This window comes from Trifolium pratense, linkage group LG6, assembly GCF_020283565.1.
Source record: "Trifolium pratense cultivar HEN17-A07 linkage group LG6, ARS_RC_1.1, whole genome shotgun sequence".
Classification (NCBI taxonomy): domain Eukaryota; kingdom Viridiplantae; phylum Streptophyta; class Magnoliopsida; order Fabales; family Fabaceae; genus Trifolium; species Trifolium pratense.
Window position 1 is genome coordinate 12,501 of NC_060064.1, and position 13,113 is coordinate 25,613.

The 13,113-nt window shown below is 30.5% G+C and overlaps 1 protein-coding gene and 1 pseudogene across 1 annotated transcript; both read left to right on the forward strand.

The window, feature by feature from the left end:
• Positions 1 to 3,728, forward strand: part of LOC123888948 — a 5,665-nt pseudogene extending 1,937 nt beyond the window's left edge.
• Positions 3,729 to 8,857: 5,129 nt separating this feature from the next.
• Positions 8,858 to 11,881, forward strand: LOC123888949 (F-box/FBD/LRR-repeat protein At2g26030-like). Its single transcript, XM_045938114.1, has 4 exons — positions 8,858 to 9,285; positions 9,432 to 9,894; positions 9,981 to 10,139; positions 11,576 to 11,881. The coding sequence occupies exons 1-4, from the start codon at positions 8,858 to 8,860 to the stop codon at positions 11,879 to 11,881; spliced, it is 1,356 nt and encodes a 451-aa protein (XP_045794070.1).
• Positions 11,882 to 13,113: the final 1,232 nt, after the last annotated feature.

Sequence of the window (13,113 nt, forward strand, 5' to 3'; positions counted from 1 at the left end):
TAAGCCATTAGGTGTGGTCTAGTGATGAGAAATTTTGATAGTATGCTAGAGGTCATAAGTCAATCTTAACCAAAAAAATTATTATAATTTTTTTTAATTAATTAATTTTTTATATATAAAATAATTACACAGGAACAAAAAGTAGACGATCAACAAGCTACGCCGCTAATCCTTTTTGAATAGCAAAACTCAATCTTTGAAAAACTACATCTCTAGACGTATGCGTCACGACATTACAATGCATGACCTTTTGAACTCTTTTCAAAAGGTTTATAGCCACTGGTTCTAGAAACCCAAAAGTGTCGAAAGCAAACGGTATAAAAACGTGTTTATTGTCAAAACATGTTTTCTCATGTTGGCCATTTTGCTTGGTTAACTTGCTAACACAGTTTGTTACTTAACTAGCGAGCATCTCATGTATGTAAAAATTTAGGATTTTACATTGTTCGCTACTTAAGTAGAGAACAACATTCGCTACATACTTAACAAACATTCTGATTTTACACGGTTGCTTACTTGAGAAGTGAATTGTGTTCGGTTCTTTACATGTCATGCAAACACCCTCTTTACATTTTGCTTAAAACATCCGTCCCACGGTAAAATCACCAACCCCTAATCTTACAAGTGGAGAAACTCCAGTCAGTGGCGGAGCCAGAAATTTTATGGAGCCTGGGCAAAATTTAAGTCTAACAAGTTTTGTCCTAAATTAACCCCTAAAATTTTCAATTTATCTTAATTTTAAATAAAAAATCTCAATTTTACCCTAAACTAACTCCTAAAATCTTAATTTTACCCTAAACTAACTGTTAAAAATACCACAATTTTTTGTGAGAGCCTGGGCACTTGCCTAGGCTTGCCCTAATGTGGCTCCGCCCATAACTCCAGACAAATCTACACAAGCATGTTTCCAAAAAAAAAATTATTTAAAAAAAAGAAATTTTCATTTTCTATTTTAAAAAAATCATTTTTTAAAATATCAATATTTGTGTCGCTTTCACATTTATTCTTAATATTTTTATTTTCTATTTTTTAAAAATATTTGTTTTACAAAAAAAATTGAAAAATAAAAAATATTAAGACTAAAGGTGAAACCAAATTATTTTAATTTATCATAAATATACCAACATCCATTTTATTTTTTATTTTTTAATATTTTTTAATTAAATCTTATCATAATTTATTTCAATAAATTTATTATTTTCTAATATTTTTTAAATGTTTGATATATTTTATTCATTACTTTTTAGGTAACATAAATATAATTAACTTCAATAAATATATTATATCTTTTTATTTTTTGTTATATCTTATCTTAAAATCAAATGTTTAAAATTGTTTAAATTATTTGTTAATTCTTTATATTTTGGCGTTATATTCAAACAAAACAAAAAAAAATTCAATTATTACTTAAGTTAGTGATCAAACTTGAATACTTTTTATTGATAATATAATTTGAACTTAATCTAAAATTGAGAATCTTACTTTAATTTAGAAATTTAATTGTTGCAAACTTTAATTAAAGAAATTATGAAAATCACAAATTTGAATATTAGAGGACAAAACTTACATGCATTTTCATACATGCATTTCTTACTTTTCCTCTCACAAAGAGGTAGTTTTTTTTATTAAAAAATAATTTTCTTTTATTTTTTCAAAATGAAAAAACACAAATAACCACCTCTTTGTGAGTGGAAAAGTAAGAAATGCATGTATGAAAATGCATGTAAGTTTTGTCCTTATTCACATTTTTTTAAATAATACACATTTTATTTTCCCTCATTTTCATGTGTTACATATGACTCTAGAAGTCATATATATCAATCACACCACCGGCCAATTACATGTAGCTCACCGCCAACGAATTATGAAGTTTAAATTAAAAATTTAATTTTAATAAAGCATACACAATTTTCTTGTTCCCATGTATTTAATATGACTTTTTGAGTCATGCCATATAAATCACCAAAAACACCTACGACCAATTATTAAATGCATAACACCATCAATATTATAATTCATTCTCCTTATTTTTATTTTTCCTGTACTACTACTTGTATAATTATTTTTCTGATTTTTTATTTCTTTTCATATTTTCTTTTGTATTTTTCTCTTTTGTTTCCTTTCATCTTTTTTGCAAACATCTATAAAATAAAAAACAATTATGCAAACTTATGAAATACATTACTACTATAAAAATAAAATTATATATCCTATAATTTTTTGCAAAACTATTAAAATAAATTTATGTTAAAACAAACAAGACCTTAGTCTCTCACACACACCTGAGAAGTGATCCAACATTAGAAAATGATCCAAGTTCCTCAAAATAACTATCTACAACCCTCGTTATTTTTCTTAAGTCATTAGTGTTAGATCGTCTGAGTTCACTATTATGTAATGATATATTCTATTGATAACAATAATCTGAAAATATTTTTATTGTATAACAATAAATCTATTGATGAGGGTATAATAGGAAGATAAGGTGCAAAAATCCAATTTCTTAATTTGGTGTTACTATTTTAAATGGACACTAAAAAAAAACAGAGGGAGTAATATTTTTTGAATGTTTGATATATTTTATTCATTACTTATTAGGTAGTATAAATATTTCAACAAACTAAATATATTATATCTTTTTATGTTTTGTTATATCTTAACTTAAAACCAAATTTTTAAAATTGTTTAAATTAGTTGTTATTTCTTTATATTCCGGCATTACATTCAAACAAAACAAAAAACAAAAGCATACTTATAGAGTACATTGCTATTACAAAAACAAAAGTATATGGCCCCGTTTGGCCAGGCTTATTTTCTACTTTTATAATTCTCTTTAAACGAATTAGATAAATAAAAAATTATGTTTGATCCTATTTCTCTTTGCTTAAAAATTTTAGTAATTCACTCGTAATGTATTAAGAACGCGTAATGTAGTGGTTCACTCGTAATGTAGTGATTCACAAACACTATCAATATGTTTGTTTTGTGAATCTCTCCCCTTATTAGTAAAGTGATTTTGTGAATTTGTTCCCTTAGTGTGTTTGTTTTATTAATTTTACTGAGCCTTTTTTTTCTCTCTTTTTGAAGTTGTTCGGAAATGGTCTTACAAGTTTCATTTCAACACATGTTTAAGAAGAGGTCCACGGCACATAATACTTAAAGAAGCACCATACACCAGTAGGCAGTAGCCAAAGAGAATATGCTAGAAAATAAAAATGAAACCAAAGAGAACATATATAACATAGTAATGGTGCATTTTACTTGATATCAACAATAAACCATAGTAAAACTTTTGCTTTCAACAAGTTGGAATGTTAGAAAGGAAACTTTTGCCAAAGAGAATATGCTAGAAAATAAAAACGAAAGTTGGAATGTTTAGAAAGGAAAATTTTGCTTTCAACAATGAACCATAGTAAAGTTTTAACAAGTATCGGGAGAGGTTCGCTACTTAGGTCCTTAATCATTTTCTTCATGAAGAAGAATAAAGTTTTAAGCTTTGAACAATTGCTTTTGAAGTGTCGGGAGAGGTTGAGTCGCATAGTTGAGGTAATAAAATGAGTTTTATTGTTGCCATTGTAAAATGAGTTTCTGTAGTTTAAATACTAATTTATTATTGGTTTTTGTAGATTGATACAAAGGAATTCAAGAAGGAGATTGAGCATTTCATCTCTCAAGGCCTCGTGGAGAGGGACGAACATGACCCAAATACCTTTAACTATATTCCTTAGGCGGGAGATACTGATGAATATATCTGCACATATGTTAGTGCTGGAGTACATTCCTTGACCACAACATGCAACTCATGGTAGTAAATAAAATTACATGAATTCAGTGAGTGTATGTACTTATACTACACAAGTTAAGCAATATTGTCAGTAAAAGTATTTGTCTTGTTTGGCTGTACTTATGATGAAGGATAATAACTCTGACTCACTATCTTATTTTAAACTCTGCCTACATTGACGGCTACAAATTACATGTACTTGAAGTTACATGGATATTTTCACTTCTTCCCTATCATTCAGCTATTATGTGATTGAATCTTCTTCATTTGGCGGTTTGCTTTAAATAATTGGGAGGTGGTAGAAAAATACATTAATGAGTGTTATTTACATTGTGTGAATTTAACCTTGTATATACGCTCTTTTTCAAAAAAACCTTATATATACGCTTAACAATTGCATGTTCAATACGAGTACTCGTTCAATACAAACCATCAAATTGAGAATCTCCTGCATTAAATATTTTTCATTCCTCTTACTTGGTTTGTTTGCATTGCAATGGCTACTTCTTTGGTGATTAGTTTTTGGGTAATAATAAGCTTGTTTGGTTGTGTTTCTGCTCAACATCCACGGGCTTTCTTTGTTTTTGGAGATTCGCTAGTAGACAGTGGTAACAATGATTTTCTTGCTACCACGGCTGGAGCTGATAATTATCCTTATGGCATTGATTATCCGTCTCACAGACCTATTGGACGTTTCTCTAATGGATATAACATCCCCAACCTAGTCAGTATGATCGAGTTTATCATTATATTAGATTATTTTTAAATAAATAAACAAACATGTTGATTATCATTTGTCATTGTTTGCTACTTAAGTAGCGAACTGAGTTTACACTTTAAGTAGTGAACTATATTTTTCTAGATTTTACACCCTTTTAACACTTGTTGATTATCTAGCGAGTGGATAATTTTCGAATTTCAAGGGACACACGAGAAAGATAGAGGGTGAGTGATAGTTGTAGGACTTTCTTTAATGTTCCAACCTTTGCTTATTTTGCCTTGTTGGTGTTGCACCTTAAGTAGCAAACCATAATTTTTTTGTCCGAAGTCCAACGTTTGCACCATCATGCTTCCCATGATTATTTTTTTAAAAAAAAACACACAATTGGATAATTAAAGTGCGAATTGATTTTGTAATTTAACTAGTAAACATTATAAAAATCTAATTATTTTGTCCTCTCACCCCATGAAAAAAAATTAGATTTAACTAACGAACCATTTTTTCTTTTAATTTTAAATTTTACATTTGTACACATTCACAACAAATTACCTCTATATCAAGACACCCCTATACTCATTCAATCACAAACACCAGGGGTAGTTTCTTCTCTAGTAAAGGCATAAAACTTTGCCATTTATACTATCCAATCCATGGACAAACATCCAAAGACTACTAGTTTTTATTTCTTGTATACTAATAACATGGAACATTGTTCATGGATTGAAGCTCAATAAAGACTACATGGAATATTTAGTTTCTTGTATACTAATAACATTGTTCATAGAACAATGTTATTAGTCAACATTGATCCATAAACCAAATATTATGGATCATAGAATTGGAGCTCGATGTTGATTAGATCATTATACTGCGGTGGTCAACATTGTTTTGGAGCTCTAACTTGTGGTATCTTATAGATCATAGAATTTCTCTGGTCTTAAGGCATTTGAGAGAAATTGAGGACGGACGAAGAAAATGATAGTATATTTTGGATCACAGACATATCATTTTCTCGCTACACTCTACACAAATGACTAGTCGACGAAGTTGGTGGTATTTGTAACCATGGAGGAGAGTTGTATCAATAAAGATATAATTACCGCTATGATTCGATATCATTTAACTTTTGTTGGATGTAGTCTTAACTAGATGTTGTATCTTGGGATCATTGTAGCCACATTGATAAATATGTTATCCCCATGAGAGTCTTTTTCAAAATGTTTACTTCAAATTAAATATACACAATTGATTTTGCCCAACTTGGAGAATGTTAGAATATTTTCTAATATATTTTGTGGACTGCAATCAATTGTGGATTTTGGTTTTAATAAAAATGGGTTGATGTTATTGTGATCCATTTGATGATGTTGTCCAATAAGTGTGATCAGTAATAATGGGCTTTGGACACTAATTCTGATTTGTGTAAAAATAAAGTGTAGGCCCAATCCATGACGGGAGGTACTAGGGTTGTACTGTGACGTCAATATCTTCCACTTGTTTTCAAACCAAGAGCAGTTGCATAAAATTCGTCACGGTTGATACAATCTTTGTGTGGCGGGGAAAAGTTTTACCATTCCCCTCCTTCTAGAGCCAATTGTTCCGGCATATAATACTATAGATTTAAGTATGAGATTGAGTAAGTTTTGCCATATGCTTATAATGACTCATATATATGAGTTTTCTTAGAGATAATGGAGGGAGTGGTTTATATGGAGTAGTGAGGGTCATGGTGGAGTAAGAACATAAAGCAGTGATATATTTTTAAGACCAAGTCCTTTTGAACCTCTCTGACTTGAGCGAGTGGCCCAATTAGGCATGTTGGGCTTGAGTATTTCACCCAGTACAAGTAATATAATATATATATTTTTTAATCATATCATATAGTTGTGTCAAAAAAAATCATATCATTTAGTAATATAATATATCTCTCTATAAAAAAAAAATATATCTTAGTTAGCACCAGTGACGGAGCCAGGATTTTTCAATAGTGGGGGCACCAAATATATAAATTTGTAACATTAAATATATAATCTAAAAAATCTTTCTTTTATAGATATATCCAATTTTATACTTTCACATTCATGAAGTGCTTAAAGTTAAAATTGGAATAAAAGATAAAAAGTTATAAACTATAAGCTCAAACGATACTTGAAATAACATAGAAAAAATTATAAGTATGAAAGAAAAGTTTTTTTTTCCAAACACAATTTTATTTTATCAAACAAGCTTATGGGTCTTTTTGGGATAACTTTTTTTTTAAGCTTATGCAAAACGACTTATTCAAATAAATAAGTTTTTATATGTTATTATAAGTTTTTTTTGTTGAAAACTTGGTATCCAGCTCAAGAACCGACTAATTCGAGAACCAATCTCACCGCCCATTGCGGGGGGTCTGTTTAAAGCTAGAGTTTTTTTTTAACTCTGTATATATGGACCAACCCACCGAAATTGGCACGAACTTGAGACCTTGAGAGGAGCAAACTCCAAGATCCTAAGCTATAACACCATTAGACCAACCCAAGTGAATATTATTATAAGGTTGTTAGTTTATGAAAAATAGCTTATAAAAATACAGTTTTCGCGTTAGTGAGAATTTATAAATTAACATAAAAAATTATTTGTATAAATTGTTTTACATAAGCTCAAAAATAACTATTTCAAATGAACTCGAAATTATAAGATAGCTTATTTGTATTACCAAACAAATATTGATATTGCCTTGACAATGACTTGAATTCAGCCTAGTTACTTTTCAATTGATGATGGGTGAATGTGGGGGACTAGTTAAAATATCAACACTAAAAATTACTAATTGATGATGGGTGAATGTGGAGGAGTAGCATATAAAAAAATTTCTCAAAAAGTTTGTGCAGGCAAGTGCCCACATAACCCCCTGCCTGCCTCCGTCCCTGGTTAGCACACCAAATATATTTTTAAAGGACCCATATAAATAAGTCTATTGCGTTGGTATACCGATTTTTATTCTTCATAATTAAAGGTTAGATGTTTTCTCTCCCCACCCCCCGTGTTTCTTTTATCCCCCTGAGTTTCCAATTTTGCCCTTGAAAAAACTTCGGTTCGTAGAAACCGAAGTTTTTTTTTGCCTTGAAAACAAATTTCGGTTTCTAAAAACCGGAATTTACTCTGAATTTGCACTAGAAAAAATTCGGTTTTTGCGAACCGAATTTTTCACAAGGGCAAAATTGGAATATTGGGGGGTATAAAAGAAACACGGGGGGCCCGAAGAGAAAACATCTAAAGGTTATACTGCTGGGTTAGGATTACGCAAGTTGAATAGTAGTGTATTGCCGCTGCAACATTCGGTTTCTCTCCGTCCAATCCAACTTTCTTTCACAGCTTCTTCTTCGGTGAGTTAGTTAATTCTCATATCTCAAAATTCTCTTATTTCAATTTTGTTATCATAGCCCTGATTGTATAAGTATCACACTGTCACATATTTTGATAAAATCTTACCTAGTTTATAAAATCAGTTTTGATTCGTTAATAGTATAACGATGATTTGGTGAATGAAATCAGTTTTATAAAAACTGTCTCCAAAACCATACCACCACTAGGGTAAACCATCACAATTCACATCCCTGTTTTTAAGGTAACCACTTTGACCGATTCTAACTAGTGGAATCATGATGGATATTGGTGGGTGGGAGTGTCACATAATTTTGTCCAAAGTTTAATTTTGTTGAAATTCAATTTCCTATGAGTAGTTGGAAAAATATACAAGAGATCCTCTACAAAAAAAATACAAGAGATCCAAAAAACTATACAAATATATAAAATTTGTAAGCTAATAACACAGTAGAATCTAAAGCTATACATAGTACACCACGTTATTTTTTAAGTGTGCGTTAACAAATTATAACTAAAAACAATTATATACACCTTAATGTGCATGTCGCTAATGCACATATTCTAAAAAATAAGTAGGTGTACGTTATTATCTTATAGGTATTTGCTAACGTACACCTACCTATATTTTTAGAAGGTGTGCGTTAGCAAGTTATAACTAAAAATTAGTTAAATAAACTATAAGGTGCATGTTGTTAATGCACACCTTCATAAAAAAGAGTGGGTGTGCCATATATATATATATATATATATATATATATGAACAAAAGGTGGACGGTCAACAAGCTGCGCCGCTAAAATTTTTTGTATAGTAAAACTGAATCTTTGAAAAATTACATTCGTAGACCTAGACACAATATTGCTATGCATTTTGAATTCTTTTCAAAATGTTACTAAAATTAATATTAAACTGTATATATATATTTATTTTTCTTTCTTTCTTTTCAGGTGCATTGTGACTATTTTTGAACGTTGCCCAAGATAAAATGGATCGCATTAGTGAATTGTCTAACCACATCTTGTCTGATATCCTAACAATATTATCCACAGAAGATTTGTTGAAAACCAGTATACTATCTAAAAGGTGGCACAAGCTTTGGACTTTATGTATAGATCTCTACTTTGATACCTCCAATGTGCTTGGAAGCAACAACGAGGAAGAATATGCCCCTACCGTAAAACCCGGATTTCACCTTACTATGAAGAGGCATCCTATTGTAATACTCGGAAAGAGACAACCTATAAAACTCACTATGAAGAGACGCGTCACTTTGGATGATGAATTTGTAAAACGAGTAGATCGATTTGTCAAGAATTTTCAGGGCACAATTATCAAGTCTTTCATGGTGAACTTTTGTTTAGATAAGGAACAAAGAAGAAGTATTGATCAATGGATAACTTTTGCAATTGCAAGGCAAGTTCAAAGAATCGATCTACTCTTTCTTGGAACGCCTTGTGCAAATCGCACTACTGGACTACACAATTGTTATAAATTTAACTTTGCCTTATTTTCAAAGACCGATGCTTCAACTCTAAACCACTGCGTCTTGAAAATTGTAGCATTTTCGATACCCGCGGCCTTGACACCGATGACTTTTCTCCATTCAAAAATTTGAGATCTCTATCATTGGAAGAAGTAAAATTGGATGGAACTTACCTTGGAAATATGATATCTAGTTGTCCATGGCTTGAACAGCTTTGTTTATTTTACTGTAAGTTCAGATACAAAATACTAAAGATAAAAAGTTCATCCTTATGTCATCTCAAGATTATAGGGTGCTATACGGTATCATATAGTAATCACCAGTTGGAAGTAAACTTGATTGATTTGAAATGCCTTAAACTCAATTCATTGGAGTACCATGGATATATATTGCGTGGATTGAATACCGTGGCAGTTGATACCCCTATGCTCAAAAGCATTGACTTCTCCATTTCGTTCAAAAAAGGTCTTGGATCATTTGCTTTCTGTGCAACTAAATTTCCCAAGCTTGAGATTATGCATGTGGACATATATTCTACGGTTAGTCATCAAGTAGTGTTGGAAGAATTTATTTTTTAATATATTTTTGTCTTTTGAATCTTACATGTACGTACTTACTTGTTTAGGTCGCAGCTCCAAAAATAATTCAACCATTCAAACATCTTAAAGAGTTGAAGCTCAAACTTTCCTTGAGTTGGAAAATCTTAAATGACGTGGAGTATGATCTTTTGTGGATTTTAAACATCCTTCAAGCATCTCTTCTTTTGCAAAAACTTACGGTCATGGTGAGTGAGTTGGTGACTTTAGTTATTAATAATAATACACATGTTATACTCCGTACTTTTTTTTTATTGTTATCCTTCTCATTTTATTTCACACCTTCATAAATAAATTTACAATTTTGATATTTTAAAACTACATATATTTAAACACATATTCATTTATGAGGTGTGTTATTCAAACACATTTTCATTGGAATTCCAAGTTCTAGCTGGGTAAAATAAAATAGTTTTAAGTTTAAACCTATAATGTCATAAACTTATTTTTGAAGTTTGCTCTTCAGGCCCCTTAAAATGCCAAAGGCCCCTCAAAAATCCAAAAATACTCTTGGATTTTGCGCCAGCTGTGTTTGGTTTCTAGGAACCTAAATAGATTAACTTTAGGTTGTAGAACATCACAAGTCAAAAAAACATCAGTTCGGTTTCTTCAACCTAAAGTCGCTTATGCTTGGTTTTTACAAACCAAACTCGTTTATGTTAGGTTTCTACAACCCAAAATAACATAGTTCGGACCGTATTTAGCGAATATGTGTTTTCCTCAATCATATCTTGTAGCCAACATAGTTTTTTAATAGGAAAAGTAGTATGTAACGTCAATTCAGTTTCTACAACCCGAATTTATTATGGTTTGGTTTCTAGAAACCAAACCTATATGTAAGATTGTAAGAATGTCACAGGACATGCCATTAACCTCCCAAACAACACAAGCCAAAATAACATTAGTTTGGTTTCTACAACCCAAAGTCGGTTATGTTTAGTTTCTACAAACCAAACTCGACCAAACTAACATGGCCCGAATATATATATATATATATATATATATATATATATATATATATATATATATATATATAGAGAGAGAGAGAGAGAGAGAGAGAGAGAGATAGATAGATTAGTTAGTTACGATGAATGAGGGATTCTGTACATGATAATATTAGTTCGCAAATAAGTCAATCTGATGTGCGTATGTGCGTTTGATTTGCTAAAAATTAAGGGACAAGACAACTCCAGTTGTACTGTGTTTGATTGTAAAACTGTTTCAGAGACTGGACTCCCTCACTAAACCATATCACAACTTTTTGTCCCAAGTACAAGTTGTCTAAAAATATCATAAAAGTTTGTTTTTTGCTGTTCTGCCATGTGCTGTTCTGCCTTGTACTGTTCTGTCCAGTACTTACCCTTTAACAAATCAAACACACCCGTTTTTTAATTTTTTTTTTCAATTGTTGTAGTCTACGATTTTTTAGCTTAATAGAATTCAACTATTGATTTTATTCCCCTCAGAAGTTGCAACTCTTCCTTTGGGGTATTTTAGTTTTATAGTGATACAAGTTTTTTTTATTAGTTTTACATAATTTTATAAGATTTTTTATTTGTATTCATTGATATACATGTTTGCTAGCTTTTAATATCATTCTTGTTTGTGATTTTATTTTTGTCAGCTTGCATATCCACAGTTCCTTGAACATAAAAAAGATATAAGAGATGTTAAAACGTTCTCTCATGACGAAGTTAAAATTATTGAAATGGGAGGTTGTGTCGGCAATTGGTTTGAAATTGAGTTTGTTATGAACGTTTTAAAGTATGCCAAAAAACTTGAGCAAATAGTTTTGGGTCCCTATTGGAATGAAGAGGACTCAATGGATTGGAACTCTGATCCTACGTGGTTTAAAAGTGGGCGTGAAAGGATTAATGAAAAGTTTCGAGACGAAGAAGTAGTGGGGCGAGAAAAAGTTGTACTCATATAAAAAGTTGATTGATTTTTGACAATTTCAGGAAGTATTTGTCCATTTCAAAATTTCAGAAGAGTATTTGACGAAATTTAAAATTTCAGATAGGGTATTTGACATTTTATTCAATATAAAATTGAATAATTTGTTTTTTCTTCTACAAGTTTATGGAATACTTATATCATTGTTGGTAACTTTATCATTGCAATAATGCATTTGACTATCACGTTTTTTGTTCACAACTAGGGGCTGCTTTTTTTATCTAAAAAAATATTTTTATTTTTATTTTAAAAATTATTTTTATGAGAATTTATTAATCAAGTATATATGAGGAGGAACAAAGTGACTCCAAGAGTAAGTCTCTAGAGTTACTCCAAATTATAGTACTCCATTTAATTTAATCTGACTGTCCTAATTAATCATTAATTGTTGAAAAATGGTTTGCTCAACTTTTAAAAAATAAAAACGATTTTCTAAAAGATGGCACCGAATATAATTATTGGCTGAGTCGTGACTAGGTCGCTTTCTTTAAGACGTTTTGCGAAACTACTCAACAAAGTGCAACTTAGTCTATCAACCACGAAGTCCTTAGAATAAATGAATTTGGGTTCTTTCCATTTGTAGACACAAGTGAATATTAGTGGGGTCCACAAATTAGTGGGACCCACTTTTAATGGTCCCACTAATCATTAAATTGTTATTGAGAGGTGCTATATGGCATGACATTTAATGTCGTCCAATTTGCACGACCCTTATATTTTCTCATTTCATATACTAGATTTCTAGCTTATATATCCATTTCAAACAATAAACTAGACTAACATAAAAACATAAAAAGTAAGGCAAGTTGTAAAAAATGAGGCAAATTGTAACAACTTGCTTACAATATACTCCTTTCTATTATTATTATTATTATTATTATTATTATTATTATTATTATTATTATTATTATAAGCAAATTTGATTATTTTTTGGTACATAAGTGATATATCTTATTTATAATATGGACTAAATACATCACTTTTTTAATGTACCAAAAAAGTCAAATTTACTTATAATAATGACCGAAGAGAATAAATAATTGGTAGTGTAACAATCGTTAGTTGGTTCAATGGTGATCTTGACACTGAATTTGATAGGGATGATCACGGTTCGATTCCCGCAATTACAATTGAGAGGGTTTTGAACAACTTGATGCAAGAAGTCACTCCGAACTATATTAAAATAGTGATAAAGGATAAAAAATTGTA